The sequence below is a fragment of the Gavialis gangeticus genome, unplaced genomic scaffold (genome assembly GCF_001723915.1).
Source record: "Gavialis gangeticus isolate Ggan-Ray unplaced genomic scaffold, GavGan_comp1, whole genome shotgun sequence".
Classification (NCBI taxonomy): domain Eukaryota; kingdom Metazoa; phylum Chordata; order Crocodylia; family Gavialidae; genus Gavialis; species Gavialis gangeticus.
In genome coordinates this window covers 7,623,704-7,641,182 of record NW_017729016.1, presented here as the reverse complement: position 1 = coordinate 7,641,182, position 17,479 = coordinate 7,623,704, and the positions used below count along the sequence as shown (strand labels likewise).

General features: G+C 45.0%; 2 protein-coding genes across 3 annotated transcripts in view; one reads left to right on the top strand and one right to left on the bottom strand.

The window, feature by feature from the left end:
• Positions 1 to 9,262, top strand: part of NSMCE1 (NSE1 homolog, SMC5-SMC6 complex component) — a 38,372-nt gene extending 29,110 nt beyond the window's left edge. The window contains exons 1-7 of one of the 2 annotated variants that reach the window (XM_019512802.1): positions 2,926 to 3,096; positions 3,221 to 3,342; positions 4,745 to 4,822; positions 6,270 to 6,416; positions 7,504 to 7,620; positions 8,473 to 8,593; positions 9,031 to 9,262. In XM_019512802.1, coding sequence (XP_019368347.1) covers positions 3,009 to 3,096; positions 3,221 to 3,342; positions 4,745 to 4,822; positions 6,270 to 6,416; positions 7,504 to 7,620; positions 8,473 to 8,593; positions 9,031 to 9,116 — 759 coding nt within the window. In that variant the 5' untranslated portion in view covers positions 2,926 to 3,008 and the 3' untranslated portion in view covers positions 9,117 to 9,262. Of the gene's footprint in view, positions 1 to 2,925; positions 3,097 to 3,220; positions 3,343 to 4,744; positions 4,823 to 6,269; positions 6,417 to 7,503; positions 7,621 to 8,472; positions 8,594 to 9,030 lie in introns of those variants that run through there. The other variant, XM_019512801.1, reaches the window with a different exon arrangement.
• Positions 9,263 to 10,109: 847 nt separating this feature from the next.
• The window catches only part of KDM8 (lysine demethylase 8), a 75,677-nt gene continuing 68,307 nt past the window's right edge, over positions 10,110 to 17,479 (bottom strand). Inside the window, exons 7-11 of the mRNA XM_019512594.1 lie at positions 16,025 to 16,066; positions 14,158 to 14,307; positions 11,294 to 11,386; positions 11,003 to 11,199; positions 10,110 to 10,909 (exon numbers count right to left, since the gene is read on the bottom strand). Of these exons, the coding sequence (XP_019368139.1) occupies positions 11,035 to 11,199; positions 11,294 to 11,386; positions 14,158 to 14,307; positions 16,025 to 16,066 (450 nt within the window). The 3' untranslated portion in view covers positions 10,110 to 10,909; positions 11,003 to 11,034. The remainder of the gene's footprint in view (positions 10,910 to 11,002; positions 11,200 to 11,293; positions 11,387 to 14,157; positions 14,308 to 16,024; positions 16,067 to 17,479) is intronic.

Below are 17,479 nucleotides of genomic sequence, written 5' to 3'. Positions count from 1 at the left end.
AAGTTGGCCCTCCTGAAGTCTAGGGCTACCGCCTTGCTGCGGGCCCTTGACACCCTACGCTGGATGGCGAATTCCAGCAAGCGATGATCACTATTGCCCAGGTGGTCAAGAACCTGGAGGCCCCTTACCAGGTCGTCACCTGCGGCCAGGACTAGGTCCAACAGGGCATCTCCTCTGGTGGGACTGTGCACCTCCTGAATCAAGTGGAGGTCCTGCATCTCAGCCAGAAACCTCCTGGAGCGGTCCGTCCCGGCTGACTGCTCCTCCCAGCAGATGTCTGGGTAATTAAAATCGCCCATGACCATGACCACCTTGCCAAGGAAACTCTACCCAAGTGGTTTCAGACCACTCAGAGGTACAATAGGTATGACCTTTGTTGCTAAACAGCTTCACGAGAAGTACTGCAAGCAACACCAAGCTTTTACGTGGCCTTCACTGACCTGACTGAGGAGTTTGATTCAGTCAACAGAGAGGCCCTATGGAAAATCCTGATGAGGCTGGATGCCTGCCAAAATTTGTTTCCATTATCAGACTTCTTCACAACAAAATGACAGCAACTGTCCTAAGCAATGGCATTGAAATGGACCCCTTCCTCGTTAGAACCGGTCAAGCAGGGATGCATGATTTTACCAACGCTTTTCCAGCTCTATTGCAGCTGTTTTGTAATGATCACAAGAAATGGGATCTTTTACCAACCAGGTGCTCCTCCACATATTACAATTAGAAGGCAGGCTTTGAAAAATATTGAGCATTGGAAAAGGCAGCCATCTTTCCAAAAAGTAAACGTAGACAATGATACTGAACACCAGATAAAATTTGCCAAGACTGCCTTTGTACGCCTTTTGAAATCATAATACCAGTACCCAAACCAAACTTCTCTACCAGGCTGTTGTCCTCTCTACCCAGTTGTATGAGCGTAAAACTTGGACAACATAACGGAAACACCTGAAAGCTTTGGAAAGTTACCATGAGTGATATCTTTGGAAAATCCTCAATATCTGAGGATATTGAGTGATATCTTTGGAAAATCCACAGATGCATCTCGAGCAGGTCCAAGGAGGTGATCCTCCCCCTCTATGCGGCACTGGTCAGGCCGCAGCTGGAGTACTGCATCCAGTTCTGGGCGCTGCACTTTAAGAGGAATGTGGACAGCATCGAGAGGGTCCAGAGGAGGGCCACTCGTATGATCAAGGGGCAGCAGGGTAGGTCCTATGAGGAAAGGTTGCGGGACCTGAACCTGTTCAGCCTTCAAAAGAGAAGGCTGAGGGGGGATCTTGTGGCCTGTTATAAACTGGTTAGGGGGGATCAGCAGGCGCTGGGGGAGTCCCTGTTCCCCCGAGCGCCGCAAGGAGTGACCAGGAACAATGGTCACAAGCTGGCGGAGGGAAGGTTTAAGTTGGACATCAGGAGGCGCTACTTCACGGTCAGGGCGGCTAGGGTCTGGAACCAGCTTCCAAGTGAGGTGGTGCAGGCTCCCACCCTGGGGGTTTTTAAGAGGAGGTTGGATGACCACCTTACTGGGGTCATTTGACCCCAGTGCTCTTCCTGCCATGGCAGGGGGTCGGACTAGATGATCTGCTCAGGTCCCTTCCGACCCTAGAAACTATGAAACTGTAGTGAATAAGTGAAGAATAAGTTCACACACTTTTACGACTATGCCACATGTCCGGATTTTAAGTGAGACATGTAAATACAGAGATTGGCTTGCTTCTTGAAGCCCTTACTAACACTCCCTCCACCCTTCCATTTGCCCTAGCTGCAGGTTAGGGATAAGGATCCCTGGGTCTTTGTCCCTGCTATATTTTTGCTACTACTTTCTTTGACTGAGATGGTATTTGCGTTAAAGTGGTCATTACTCAAAAGGCAAAGCAGCAGTTTGCTTGCTCTGTTGCTCACAATCTATGTGGGCAATCTATGTGGACTTCAGTACGGACATGGTTCTTGGCTCCCAAGGGAATCTCTGGTTTGTCATGGCCAGTGGTCTAGTTCACTTACATGCCAAATGGTTTAGTGTTAAAAACTTATCTCAGGCTTCAAATGGGATTTGGAGAACATGACAGTATTCAATTTATTTACTATGCTGGTCTGTCAACTATCCTTGAGCTAACAATTTCTACTAAAGAAATTCTCTACTGCACTGACTTCAGCCTGTGCATAATGAGCTCAGCTTCTAATGCTGCCACCCGTTCTTGTCTGCATACACACTGGTGGCACGTTCAGGGCTAGGGATCGTTTGCTTACAGGAGAGAGAAGAAATTCTAGTTGATTCCCACATATGTGCTTTTGAGACATTTTGCAAAAAGAATATTGGAAGTTATTACTTAATGTTGCTTCTAAACACTTTGGGTGAAATCCTGACTCTGAAGAAGTAAATAGGAGTTTTGTTGAATTTGGTGGAGCAAGCTGCGATTTCAGTGTGGACAGAGTCCTTTGTTGACAGCTTGTGCGAGTTCTGTCTTGGCACCAGGACTGCTTGCAATGCCTTCTTCTGTAGTGTGGAGTGAGGTGGCTGTGATGGTCCAGGAATTATGCGAGAGGCAACAATTTTTTTAGGGCGATGTCTTTTGTTGGGTAGGATAAAGTTAGACAAGTTTTGAATGCAAGGTTCATTCATCAGGTCTGAGTCCTAACCATGCACTTGGTCCAATAAAAGATATCACCCCTGAAAAATCCTTGCCTCCTACAGACTGCTACAGTATCATCTGAAAGCCCATTTCACTGATGTAACTCCTGTAACCAAGTTTCTTACACACAGGATGTGGCTCAAAATACAACCTGACAGCTATGTGAGGCCAGAATTTAATACCAGGAAAGCTGACATTAGATTGGGAAATGGAGAGCGTGGGAAAAGGAAGTTACTGTTGCATTTAACACAAGAATTAAGCTTACATGGTAATTTTTCATTTCATTCAATTTACCATGTTCAAACCAGCCACTTGGAATGGACTAATGTTGTGGGCCCCTGAAGAGCCAAGCAACAAACACAGGGTCCCTGAATATAGCTACTGATGTCCAAAGAGCTGGATTTTTCTGCCAGCTGGTGTGGCTTTGCAGTCAGCAATGATATAAGAGGAGCACAGGAAAAATATGTGCCAGGTACACACAATTCATGTTACAAACTGTCTTTGACAAAAGTCCTCTTGCCCAAGGCTGGTTTTTCTGTGCGTGAAGTATAAGATTGCCTGTCTCATTAGATAACCAGATTTTTTAAAATTTCCAGTCTACTACGCTCATGATAAATTGGATGACTTCATCAATGTTATAAACACCCGTCTGCAGCCTCTGTTTATGCAGATCCGGAAAGGAATATCTGAAGACGATGGGAGAACCTATTACGCGCTGGTGAGTACGTGATGTGCTGCCATCTTGTGGATTTCGCATTAACCACAAGTTCCTGCTCACAACACGCTGCATTTCAGAGGTGTACCAGGGAGGGGGGAGAGTTACCTGATTATTGGACATAAAATTAATTATTGTGGGGAACAGGCCAATGAAAAATGCACATTCATCCTTCCATTTTCACATTAGTAGCTCCTGTGGGCAGGGACCACAATCTTGCCAGCATGGAACAAATGTAACTTATAATTTCTCTCCAGGCTCCAGATGCCATATTTGGCTGCCATGCAGTTATCTATAGAAACGCTGTAACAAAAGATTATAATAGGAATATTATTTAGAGCAAACATACAGACTCTTACAAATGAGGGATGTATCTGCCAGCAGGCTTCTCACACTTAGCACTGTCTTGTTTTCTTTTTGCTGGGCTCCTCCAGTCTGATGCTGACAGCTGCTATAGGATCTACATGTAGAACAGGGAAGTGGGAGGATAAACTGTCAACACGATAGGTGCGTGGGAATGGAACATGGCAGCAAGGACTGTATTAGTGTCTGATGTATTTTGCATAAATATTGTTTAAGATTTGGTGCTGAAAGACAATTTTTAAAGGAACCTTTCATTTTCAAGAGAGCTTCCAGTTGGAAAGCTCCCAGAGTTCTCCAGCATGGGTGGTTTTCTTCCGCTAATCAAAAATCCTTCCAGTGGAAAAGATCAAATAAGAAATAATTTACAAATAATGGCCGTGCAGGTTCTGGATTGTAAGCAGCAGGTGGAAAGCACTGTTTGGTGATTGCATGGGGTTGGGGAATCCCTGTGATCTTTATCAATATCTGTCCCTTTCTCTGCTTCCTTTCCAATATGTAAAATGGAGCTAATGATGCATAATGGTGAAGGTATAAAAGGACTATGAATGAATAGTTGTGGTTTTCCATACTGCAGTAAGGCTGTCTGCTGGGCATAAAAAATCGTTATTAATCGCTCATCGTTACAGTCCAGTACAGTGCGTTTGGAGTGCTGCTGTATTGTATCTTGTATCCTATCACCTCCCTTCAGAATCTAACCCATCACCTTAGGTCCTGGCTCAGCGTGCAGGACAAGTTCACTACAGTTCACACACACGTACATCAGAGCCAGCACATGGAGAGGCCTGTGGCTGGAAAACAGAGAACAGTTCAGGCCAGGACTGAAGTGCACTGGCAGGGCAGGTGTGGGGACCGAGGGGTAGAGCTGGAGAGGTGATCCAAGGGCAGCACAGAGAGGGGCCTTTACAGTAAAAAGTATTGCCATCTTCTCCTCATGGCTGTAGGAAGTGACTTTGTGTGACAGCATTCTGAACCAGAAACATGTTGCTTTGTTCGGATGTAAATTCAAAGGCAGCTTTACTTTATTGTAAATTTTTTTTTATAGGTTAATCTGGCAGAAACTGAAATAACTAAAATGGCATCTGACTATGCAGAAAATGAGTTGGAATTGTTCAGAAAAACTGTAAGTATGTCATCTCATTAGCAAATCAGACTATTGGAGAAAGATGTCCTTTTTAAAATAAAAAAAAATTGTCCCTGACATCCTGAAGAATCAGCTGCCATTTTGTTTTAGTTTAAAATGGTTAATTGCACCATAAATCAAGTGGAAAAACAGTGTGGTATAAACCCATACCCTGTTGGGCATAAGTTACTGTTAAATCAAAATCACCTGTGAAGGAGTGCTTCTTAGGGCTAGAAAATTGGCAGACCTGCTTTAGTTTAATAATTTTCTTTCTTCAGCAGCTCTCTCTCTTAGCATTCCCAGCAATGACTGCTGAGTCCTGTCTGGGGAGAGAAGCATCCTCATCATAATTGGTTTCAGGACCCCCTTAACCTACATTAGATTTTGACATGAATAACCTAGTGCTTAGATTTAAAGCTTTCTGTGAAGTGGATATTATATTTTTGCTGGTTTAGCCAATGAATTCTTTGCAATAATAGGCAGCATTGTGAATTGCTATCTAAAAATAATGGCTTACAGCCCCTGAGCACTTCCCAGAGTTCCAGATCTATTCTCTGGACTCAAGATATGCAGTGTCCAGCATCGCCTGGATTGTCTTTAGCACAAGCTGTAATGAGTGTTCAGCATCTTGTGCTTTTGGCTGGTTTCTTGTTGTAACATTTTGTTCTGTTCTGTTCTGTTCTGTTCATAGAGTTTGGTGTAGTGTCTGTGCCCAGTTGGGGATTGTTTATCTTTTTGGAGTTTTGACATGAAAATGATAGCTGTTTGTTATAGCCAGCTGAGGGATGGTATGTTGCTTGCCTTCAAGAAGATCCTCACTTCTATAATCATGGCATTTGTTCAAGCCCTGTCGGTGCCCCACATCCTGTCCACACCAACAGCTTCCAGAATTGTTCCATGGCAGTTCTGGGACTTCTGCCACTTCCCTGTTGTGGCAGCGGGGTAGATCAGGGCACAGGCTGCTGCCACTGTCGTCTAGAGCTGTGCAAAGCGCAGTGGTCACAAATGTCCACACCCTTCCTACACTAGTGCTCCCCATGTTGCTGCCAGCAGGATCCCTACTGATCTCCTGCCTGGCTAATTTCCAAACACTGACAATATTCACAGAGGTGAAGAAAGTCAATTACATTCAGCTGTACTGCAGAGGCCAGCGGGACTGGTGACCTTGCAGTGTAGATTCTTCTCTGATGCGGAAGGTGCACGATAGATTCATGTCCACTACAGTATATTTAGGGGGTCTTTGAATGCTGCTTCCTGAAGGCTTATATCATGGAGTCCTGTTTGTGGAACTGTCTTCCCAGACAAGTTAGTTTGTTTAGTTTCCTGATTTGAGTTTTGATACTTGTGACTTTTATGTGCACTAACAGGATGTTGCATTTTTTTTTTTTTTTTTACATATTTATGTGCTGATTTTTTTCCCCATATCAATACATTTTTATTTCTGTAGATGGATCTGATTATCTGCTCAGAAAATGGCTTTGCATCTTCCACAGACATTCTGAACCTTGTTGACCAACTTGAAACAAAGAAAATGAAGAAAAAGGAAGCAGAGCAAGTGCTGAAAAACTTGGTGCAAGATAAGTGGCTTTCTCAGGTAACTGATTGCATAGAGTTTGCATTTCAATGGTTTTGACTTCTTTTCTCATGAGTTCAACAGCTGAAAGTGGATCTCTACTCTAAAGAATGACTGATATGGTATTGTGTGAGTGTATTTGTCTCTGTACAAGCAAAGACTGTTCCTCGTGACTGGCAGCACCACAGGCTGTCTAAGATTTGAGATCCAGGCAGAACTCTTCTCCAGTATGTTCACCCAGTAGAAGACACTGCAAGCCAGTACTCCCAGTTACACTGCGAATCGCAACGTACGGGTATAACTGAGTAGAACTGGGAAATATGCTGAACCATGCCCACAGTCCCTGTGCATGGGGTACTGCATGTATGTTGCTCTTGACTGCAGGACAGACTGATGAGTTCCAGCTTATCACTGCTGGTGCCAGCCCCAGCTGAGAGCGGACAGAGTGGTGATTCTGCCCTCACATTGGCCTGCAGAGCTGAACTGTACACAGATGTTGTGCCCCTCTTGCTTCTGGAGCCACTGCACCTTCAATTTCTCAACTGTCCTCAACCCAAGGCTTCCTTGTGTTGGGACAGTCAGAGAGGTTCCCAAAGACAAAAAAAGGATGATCATGTGCCTGACTCTTAGAATCTCAGGGAGCCTTACTTATGCTTTTGAAAAATCTCTCCCCCTTTACCCCTTTGTGTTGGGAGGAAACCTGGCCTATAATGTATATAAAAAATTGTTGCCAGATTTCCTCCCATATTTCTTAGTATCTTAATACTGTGGTAAAGAAAACCCCACTTGAAAAAGTACCTAGTACAGAGCCCTACCTTAAGTTTAGAGTGGCCTAACACACAAGAGCGGGCCTCTTTTGGGGTCTTTGGATGAGCACGTATTCTGGGGACTCTTAAGCTCTGCGGGCCACATACGTTAGAGATGATGCAGCTTTTTCCCGATGGTTTATGCATATTAGATGCTACCATTTGACCAGACTTTGGGCACTACCCAACTGGTCACTACAGATGCCTGGAAATAAGGGGATGCCAAAATTATGCTAGGTGGAATGAGTTCATGAAAAGGGAAAGTGAATTGTAAGTCTCATGTACTGTTGTTGTGTCCTTAGAGAGAAGGGGAGTACACTTTGCACACTCGCTGCATAATGGAGATGGAGCAATACATACTTAACAACTACAGAGACGTGGCAAAAAAGTGTAACATCTGTCACAGCCTTGCTATTCAGGTAACAAATCTGACTGGGCTTGTTAGACATCCTGCACATTCTTAGCTAAAGCATGTATTTTTCTTTCTGAGCATTTTTCCTGTTTAAACTTCTAGAATTGCTGTTGTAACTTAGTGATAGAGTCCGCAGTCTATAAGTACCTACACCAACACAAGGATATTTTTGTTGGTTTTCTATCATTGGCAAGATACTGTTTGAACTTGGTGAAAGTGAGCTCACCCAGCAAGACGCCTGCATCCACTACACTGATTTATTTCCCAAAGCTGGATGAGACTGGAGTTAACCTTTCTTATCCTTAAATGGGCAAAAGTCTTCAATTGTTCCGAGCCTCTGTAAATGGTAATTCCCAGGCTGGTGCATGCAACTGTCTTGCTTGTGGTGGAAATGCTGGAGTTGACTGTCCCAGGGCATAAGTACACTTGCTCCACAAACTGCATGGAGATGGTGTGCAGTGGCACCCCACAAGCATGCAATCAAGGTTTCTGTGATAAGTGGCTGGGGCCCAGCTTCCCTTTTTTACAGCTGCCAAGCCCCTGCTAGTCTGTGCCCACCTCCTGCAGCTACTGCTCCTCTCCCAGGCCAGTCTTTCCCAGGCACATGCCCCAACACCCTGTGGCTCTCACGTCCTTACATGATTCTTTCACCCCAAGAAATGTCCCTCTCTGAGCCTCCACGTGGCTTTTTCCCTGTTGTGCTTGCCAGCTTCTGCTTGCAGGCGTTCTTCAGCTGGAAGCTAAGTAACATTGTTTGAGCTAAAGCTCTTCTGTTTTGGAGGAAAGACTGATCTTCAGCTCTTTCCAAAGACTGTGCTATGCAATACTGAGGGAGACTAAAAAAGCTTTCTGATTTCAGAGTCAAGCGTGTAAAAGCTGTGGACTTGGAATGCATTTACCTTGTGCTGGAAAATATTTCAAAGCTCAGACTGAGCCACGCTGTCCCAAATGTAATAATTTCTGGCCTCATGAAATTCCAGGTATCAAGCTACTCATTTGAAAATCTCATACAATAACACTGGAGTGGGCTGTGGTATTCAATAGCAGTGTTAAGTGACAGTACTCATGATGAAGTGTCTGTGGCTGAAGGTTCATACTGACTAGAAACTTTAAAAGCTTCAGCAAGTGGCTGTTTCTTAGGCAACTGTAAGGGTCAGGGCTGTGCCCTGTCCTCACTAATGGCTAGGGCCTCACTGCTGCTGGCAGCATGTTAAATGGAAAAGATCTTGAATGATGTAAAAAGAATCAGCAGGATCCCTCTGTTTAACCAATGAAATGGAACCATGAGCAGCTAAGCACCAGCGTATTTCCAAGCATTTGAGAGTTTGTAGGTCACGCAAGGGCATTGTCAGGGAAACATTCAAGTCTACAATCTACCTTTTTGCTCACTAACTTTGCAACTTATTTTTCTCAACAGAGATAAATTGCACAGATTCCCACCTGCCCTCCAACTCCCCTGGGGAGAGGAGGAGAGCCTCATCCTCAGGAACAAGGCGGCGTTAGAAAGAGCAGCTATTGTTTTAGCAAAAAGATGTCATTCTGCAAGCAGGAATACCTGTGGGACAAAGGCAGCTGCTGCTTTATAGATTTTGTTCTGTAAAAAAACCTTGCCAGAGTTTGAAAATAAAACTTCCACTTTGGCCTCCCTGTTCCACAGTCCAGCTTGGTGCCAGTACCACTGCAGTTAGTGCAGCTCTTGTTAAGCACCTGTAGCCACATGGCTGTTGGTGAGGGCCCTGTGTCTGGGGAAGAGCAGAAGACTGGAGGCGGAGTCCTCTTAGCCTGAATGAAGCCTTGTCCAGTCAAGTGGCATGGACCTGCTGCAGCATGTTCTGTGCAGATCCCCCAAGCTGGGCTCCATGCTTACGCTGTGCACACGCTGTAACTGTTTTGAAGTAGGTGAAATCCATGCACTTCGTTTGTGAAATACTGTCTATGTCCATGGCAGGGCTAGTGCATCTAGTTCTGAATTCCACCCCTTCACTCCAGGGCCTTTCACTCCCAGCCTCCCTATTTCCTGCACTCCTTAACTGCTACAAACCTGACAGAGGTGGCACCAGGTGCACAGCTTGGGATTTCTCAAGGTTTAGGAACTTGTTTTAAGTTTTGTTTTGTTTTTTTTAATCTCTCAATGTCCTGATATTTTCTGGTTATAATAAATTGCAAGGCATGCACTTTTGCTGCATCTTCTTTTCTTTGATCTTAACCTTCCTGCAGCCTTACAGCTTCTCAGGGAAGAGGCATGTGCAAGTGGTCTTCTCATCTCGGTGTGCCAGGGACTGGAAGTTGTTTACTGCTCCTTCTCTTACATTTTTTCACATAATACCCCAGAAATCTGTGCAGGGTGGAAGTATGTGTGTAATGGGAGAACTCCAGAAGGAGGAACAACCCCAGGCTCCCTCACCGATTCAGCATGTCAGAGTTCATGCTGAAACATCATTCTAAGCAAACATGCACTTCAGGTTTGTGTAACACAGTGATACCTAGACATCTGTAATCATTAGTAGTATCAGAGCTTTAATCAAGAAAATTATATCTTCAGTCCACAGTCCACAAACCACTCCTCAAGCAAATGGGATTTTTGTTAGATCAGCAGAGGAGAGGTGACTGAAGTGCTCATATTTTAAATATGAATACTTTTCTTGTGGCTATAGTTAAAAATTGTATTATAATGGTCTGTTTTCTTTGACACTGGTGCAGACAGGGACATGATCTTACAGGTCCCTTCCAGTCCTACTATTCTATGATTCTATGAACTGCAGTAGAGATGGTGTTCACTAGGAAACGATCCATTACCATGTGAGGAATAAAATTCATTTTTCATAGACAGGCAAAGCATTAGCGGTGCAGCTGCACTCTAACTGAATTGTCAACAATGGACTGTACTTCCAGGCCTTCCTAGAAGTTTGTACTGCACAGAGAAATGTCACCTTGTTTTAGGTTGGCAACTCTTTTATTTACTGAAGTTTTGTAGAAACTTGTTATCCATCATAGTCAAAGCCAGGGCTATTCTTAAATCCACACATGGGGTTAAATTTAACTTAGTCACATGCTCCTTTCTTTCCAGTCTGGGAAATGCCTGTTTGGGGCCCAGTGTCTTGATGCCCGTATATAGTCTTGTTTTCACTGTATATACGTAGGACGGGATGATCGGATACATGCTCTTTATTAGGAATATGTACTAGAAACATCCACAAACCAAACAGGCTGTTGTAGCTGCTACTTTTTTTTTTAAACTTAGATTTCTCACAGATCCTGAAGCAAGAAATTCGGGTTTCTATTTCAGCTCTGTGCTTTGGGCAGAAAACAAGAACAATTTCTTAGAAAGACAATTCTCTTTGGGGATTTTTTAAGCAAGCATGCAGCAGGCTGTACTTTTTATTATCTTAGCTTTAGAGATTCTGTCCACACCCAGTCATAGTTACGACCACCAGAAACTGACAGAGAAGCTGATATCGAGGGATCGTATGTAGTGCCAATATTTAACTGGAATAAACAGGATCTGTCCAGGTGTCAGAATACAAGACTGAAAGGTAGCCTTTTCAAACCTGGGGAACTTAACTAAATCGGGATCCTCCACATCCACCTACAAAAACAAATGCAATTTGTTTTAATCTCCAAAGATAGCCTGGGAATTTAAGTAGGACGAATCGGGTTTTAGATTTCAAATAGCTATTTACCTGGCTGGTGTTGTGAAGCATTTGGTTTTCATGTGGATATAGGTTTTCTGATTCTTGTGGAGAATACAGACGGATATATTTTCTTCCAATTACCTACAGGTGTTAGGATATAAATGTTCCATCTGTCATTAGTCTGTACATTACCTGCTGAAATAAGGCCTAACTTCAGTTAATTAGTACTCAAACTAACAGACTTCCCCTCAGGGCCATGACAAGCAGTTAACAGTAAAATACAGCTGCATAAGAGGTCAAGATTTTGCTACTGAGGAACAAGTACTTCCTATAATGAACTGAACGAGATGCTAAACAGGTAAAAGTCCAAACCAGCAGGGAAATGCTTTTAGGGGAGGGGAGAGAGAAGCTCTTCCTCTTTGAATTCAGTGTTGTGACACCCACTTTCTACAGTGCTGTTGAACCAGGTGGCCAGTCAGCAAGAGAGTGAATTAAAACCATCAAGTCTAGCACTGCTCCAGTCCCTAGGCAGGACATTCAAGACACCAGCCAGGGGACTTCAATGCATCAACAAGTGCAGACAAGCTTGCTGGCACTCCGTAAGGTCTCTGCTTTCTATCACCATCAAATTTGTTCTCTCCATTGTAATCTTCAGCTGGGAGAAAAAAATTAAGGTAGCAGCTGTAATGACTGACCTGAACTTCTCGAAGTGGAAGCCAATTTAGGCAATACCATCACTTAGCCTACTGCTTAATTTAAGTTGTGCTGATTCCTGAGCTCTCTGCTGGCAATGATCATTTCCTCCTGCACATATATGTGCAGGGAATTTCTAGTCCTGTTGATGCCAGGATGCCCTAGACAGTCATGAGTAACACTGAATTAGGATTGCATCCACCTCACCTGAATCTGCTACGCTGATAAAAATAAGAGTAAGACCGGCATTCTGCCTGATTGACAGCTGACAATGCCCTAGACTGACACTGGGAACCACCCCAAAAAACTCCCTGTGTCCCCACACTCTCTGCTCCGACTCCCCCTTTTCCACTGCACGCAGCTGCTTGATGCCTCCATTTCCCCATATGTAAATGGACAAGAGGACTTCTCCACCTCAGAGGGGTTATGGTGACTGACACTGCTTGTCAAGTGATATTCCCGTTTAGTCGGCATGAAAGCAAACTACTAAGGCTGCTTAGTCACAGTACTACTGCTGGTTCCTGGATTTTCCTTTTTTAGAACAGGCCTGAATCTATTTTTGCTATAGGGACTAATATTTCCCCCAGCAAATATTGGGGACACTGGGTTAACACTGGGGTGTTAACTCCTTTTGTTCACCTCCCTAAGCCTTTGCACCAGCAACTAAGGACTCTTCCTTTTTGAGGTAGAATCACAGAAAATCAGGTTTGGAAGGGACCTCAGAGGTCACATCTAGTCCAAGCCCCTGCTCAAAGCAGGACCAGCCCCAACTATATCATCCCAGCCGGGGCTGTGGTCGAGCTGGGCCTTAAAAACCTCCAAGGATGGAGACTTCCCCCACTGCTCTGGGGAGCCTGTTCCACTGTTTTATTACCCTCATGAGTTTTTCCCGATATCCAACCTCAACTTCCCTTGCTGCAACTGGAGCTCATTGCTCCTTGTCTTGTCATCTGCCCCTACTGAGATCAGCCCAGCTCCATCCTTTTTGCAACCCCCCCCCCCGCAGGGAGCTGAAGGATGCTATCAAATCCCTGTCTTTTCTCCAGACTAAACAAACCCAGTTCCCTCAGCCTCTCCTCATCAGTCATATCTCCCAGTCCCTGAACCATTTTCATTGCCCTCCGCTGGACTCTCCAATTTGTCCACATGCTTCCTGTAATGGGGGGCCCAAAACAGGACACAGGACTCCAGCTGTGGCCTCATGGGTAGAAGGGCACACGGCTGGCTGGAGCAGCAACAGGCTTGTATCATCCCCTCAATGACAGATAATAGCCTTTCTTGCAGCAAAACAGCAAGAAACTGCTCACATTGGGGAACTCTTCCCACCTTAGGTAGGACTGGCAGCAGCTGTTCACCTGCATGACAATTCAAAACAGTCATTTGAGCAGGTTAAGTGGCAGAGGATGAGATCTCCAGCTGAAAGTGCGGGGTCACAAGGGACCAGGACAACAGGGCTGACACCCCCATACAAACAAACATGAGCAGCTCAGGCTTCAGTTTAATGGCTCAGGTAGAAGACACATGGGAGACTGCAATACCTGCATTTGACTTTGAGCACTGACTGAGGTTTGTATTCAGAGTCCAAAGGGAGCAATTTGGAGGTCTCCAGCCAATAAGGAACTCTGCTGAACATTTTAGAGTGCACACAGTTTGGCTGGGAGTGTTTGTGTAGTACCTAGAGTTTGTAATCAGTCTTGTGACATAGTGTACTGTGTCCTACTAACTTGGTCATGGTGAGACTATGTAACAGAAATTAAAAGGTATGTGCAAAGGGCTAATTTATCAGATAATTAAGGGCATGGTATGTGCTATGGGGCTATACATCTGTCCACGGTTTTGTCACACCTTGGAAAGGGGCAAGGCTAATGCTGTAGGTAGAAATCTGAAAAAAAAAAATGGGCCCCTCCTGTCCCAGACTCCCCTCTTCTCTTGGAAAAGTGACTTCTTTGCTGCATCTCAGTTCCTCACCTGTAAAATGGGAATAACTGCTACTTCCCTACTTCACTGGGAGAAGGCTGAGGACATCAATGTATTAAATATCTGTCGTGGGCCCATACAAAGATGCAAGGGTGATGAATGTAATGGAGAAATCACAAAATGTTTGCAAGAACTCTTCTGACTTCTCAATCGAGTCTGGGGCTGCCCTTGTATCCAGTAGTTATGAACAGTATTGTTAAAGTAACAGTGGGGTTAGACAGTCATGAAGGTAGAGTACAGACCTGGACTAAGAAATTTTGCTGTGGATCTTGATGAAGAGGTGAGATGGTTCCTTCGGGGCCAAACCAGGCATTAATGGTGATGTGGTCTTCTTCCCCTTCCCCCAGGCAGCAATAATCAGGGATGTTAATATCCTCCTTCAATTCTGGGATCTACTAGCAGTAATCAAAAACAGTACACACACATTAAGAGGGTACCTATGGTAGCCCAGGTAGGACAATTCACAGGGTAGTACACACCTGGATGATACATGCAGAGCAAATGATCAGGACCTAGCCAAAGGAGCATGTGTCACTCAAACCAGTATAATACAGGCAGCAGGTACAAGCTGGAGTAAAGTTATAAACCAGCTGATGAATAAACCATAAAGGTTGGATTGTCCAAAAGGGCCAGGGAAGGCCACTGAGGAGCGGTGGGAAATGTCACCCTGCTGCTGAAATTTAAAGCCAAACATCTGTAGGGACTTTTTCTCTTTTTAGATTCTGCAAGGAAATTTTTGCTTTCTGCGCTCAAACTCAAAACCTAGTATCACATCCTCATGAAATTTCAAGCAATTCACTAATAATATATGATATTAGAATGCTGATCTAGTTATTTAATACATTTTTTTGTATCTAAATAGATGTGACGTAACAAAATAAAATTAATGCATTTAATTCACTCTTTAAAAAAGAAATTGCCATTCTTTCTTGTTGTCTTCTAACCACAGTGGTGACCAGCTTGCCTGTTTTTCCTACTGTGCCCATCCCTGTAGCAGCACTGGAATGTCTCCGAATCCTTAACCAAGGGAGGCCGATGGTTTACTTTTTCTCCCTACCCTTTCACAGGCAGTTAAATGTTTCTACTTCTATTGATTTCTCCTCCTTTTCCTGTTCCCTCAGCTGCCCTGCTGAATCAGTGCTAGATGCATTTCTGCTCAAAAGACTTGCTTATTATTTTTACCCACAGGCCTCAGGGAGAATCAAAACCTGTGCTGGGCACTGTACAAGTACACCAACGGCCCCTGCCAGAAGCTGTCTGTTGGCAGAGGCAGGACAAGGTGAGGGACAACAAAACAAGGGAGGGAGAGGTAGCCAGAGCACAAGAATTTCAAGAATGAATCAGGCAGCCCTTAACCTTCCCTCTGATCCCTCATGTCAACCCAGCTTACTCCCCCAGTGAACTGGTGTGAAAGCTCAGCGGTTCCTACACACAGAGAGGGGAGACAGGCAGAGGGTGCAGCTGTCGCAGTTCCAGAAAGAGACTCACCTGTCTTGCTGCAGTGACAGTGATCAGGGAGCTCTGATCAACAGTACAAAAGAGACAATCCTTGGCTGCACATCAGAGGACAGTTTGTGACCATTCTGCTCTGCTGTCTTGCCTCTCTGAGAGCCATGAAAAATAGCTGTACACAGGATGGTCATGCCAATAGTGTCACTATGCAACACAACTGCATCACATTACCAGCTGTATTTATTTAAATAGAAAGGAGGTAGCGGGCGAGAAAATGCCTGTTTGTCAGCTGTGGAGCAGCTGAGCTCCTCTCCAAGGAAGACTGGTGTCTGTCCAAATCTCATTCTGACAGATTTATTTCCTAGGAGCGGTGCTGCTGTCCAGCTTGTGCAAGCAAGTGACATTATGTGGTGCCAAAACACTGCAGGCCAAATCTCCCCACTGCCTAGGAGAAGCCGCACACTAGCCAGAGCAGAATAAAAACAGAGCCAGAAGCCCCAAGTCACAGCACAGGGGACAAACACTAAAACACTCTGGACAACACACACTGTTCTTCCACTGAACAGAGTCCACATTGTGATCGAGACCCCAGGCAGGACCCACTGCTGCAGGGGAAAAAGCAACTGTGGCCAGTTGAATATCCATGCTTAGATTTACCTGATCAAACAGCTGGTGCTGGGCAAGGTATCCAACGTTGTTCTGGAATGACGATGAGAGAACAAAAAGGAATGAATTGTGATTCATAGAGCCTGGGCTCTCCATCACTTCCAGGTAAAGTCAATTTCTAACAGCTGTTATTTCAAAACACTAGAATGAACTTACTTCTTGCCTGCTTTGGCCGGAAGCAGGTCCCTTTCACTTGGGCAGAGGATAAGACTCCACTGTGCATGCACTGTTGTGTGGACAGACCTGAGCTGATCAGGGACTGCAGACAGGCAGGGGCCAATATACCATAATAAAAAGCCAGGTAAGTTTGCCCACACGCAACTTTCTGTTCCTGCAGCCAGGCAGCACCCCACACCCATGCTAGCAGGTCTGGGTGCCTCTACACTACAGTGCAGTCTGCAAACCAAATATACCTCAATATGATCCTCCAACTAGAAGGCTAAGGAACCAGGAAGCTTCTCAGCTGACATCCACAGTACAGACTGCTGTGTCGCCAGTCAGCCATCTGGTTTCTTCACTGCCCAAGATTGATATGCAGTAATATTGGAACTTAAGTCTTAGAACTCATAAAACCCTACACATCAACCAGAGGAATAATACTGCTGGCTATGGCTATGGAGTCGGCCTGATGTTCCTGACCTGCAGAAGACTCCGCTGTTTCAGGGTCAGGCCACATAAAAACAGACACTAGCTAGGGCAAAGAAAAATCCAAATGATCTTTCAATAGGAGAACATCCCCATTTTGTGTGCAACAGCACCAGATTTAAGCAGCAGGAGAGCTGAGGCCTCTGCAACTGCATGCCCATCTTTTTCATAACAACCCTAAAAGTGGTGAGGAGAAGAGTTTGGTTTCTAGTCACACCAGCATCTCTGTTGCAGAGATGCAAATGCATGCACACACACAAAGCAGGTCCACTGTAGAGACTGCAATGAATATTCATCGCATGAGTCTCCTGACTGACTGTGCAATGTTCAAAACCACCTGAGCGGCAAATCCCCCCATGGGCAGCCCCACTCCACCCCTTAAAGAGGCAGAGTAATAGGTATGTGTAACACAGTACTCCCCAGCACAGGACTGGTGTTACATCTGGCTCTTGGAAAACTCCTGAAACTTCTGATGCTGCACATTCAGGCCTAAACAAGGAGAAAGCACTCACTGCTGCAATCAGCCTGAAAGTGTAACTGGCACAGTAATTCATAGACCTGTTTATAAACCCCAAGCTCACTCAAGACTCACGGTGCTCTGGAGAGGTGCCGGAGGACTGGAAGAGGGCCAACGTGGTTCCCATCTTCAAAAAGGGGAGGAAAGTGGACCCCGGAAACTACAGGCCAGTCAGCCTTACCTTGATCCTGGGCAAGCTGTTCGAGAAAATTATTCTGGCACGCATCCAGGAGGGGCCAGCAGGGAACGGCATGCTCAGGGGCAACCAGCACGGGTTCATCAGC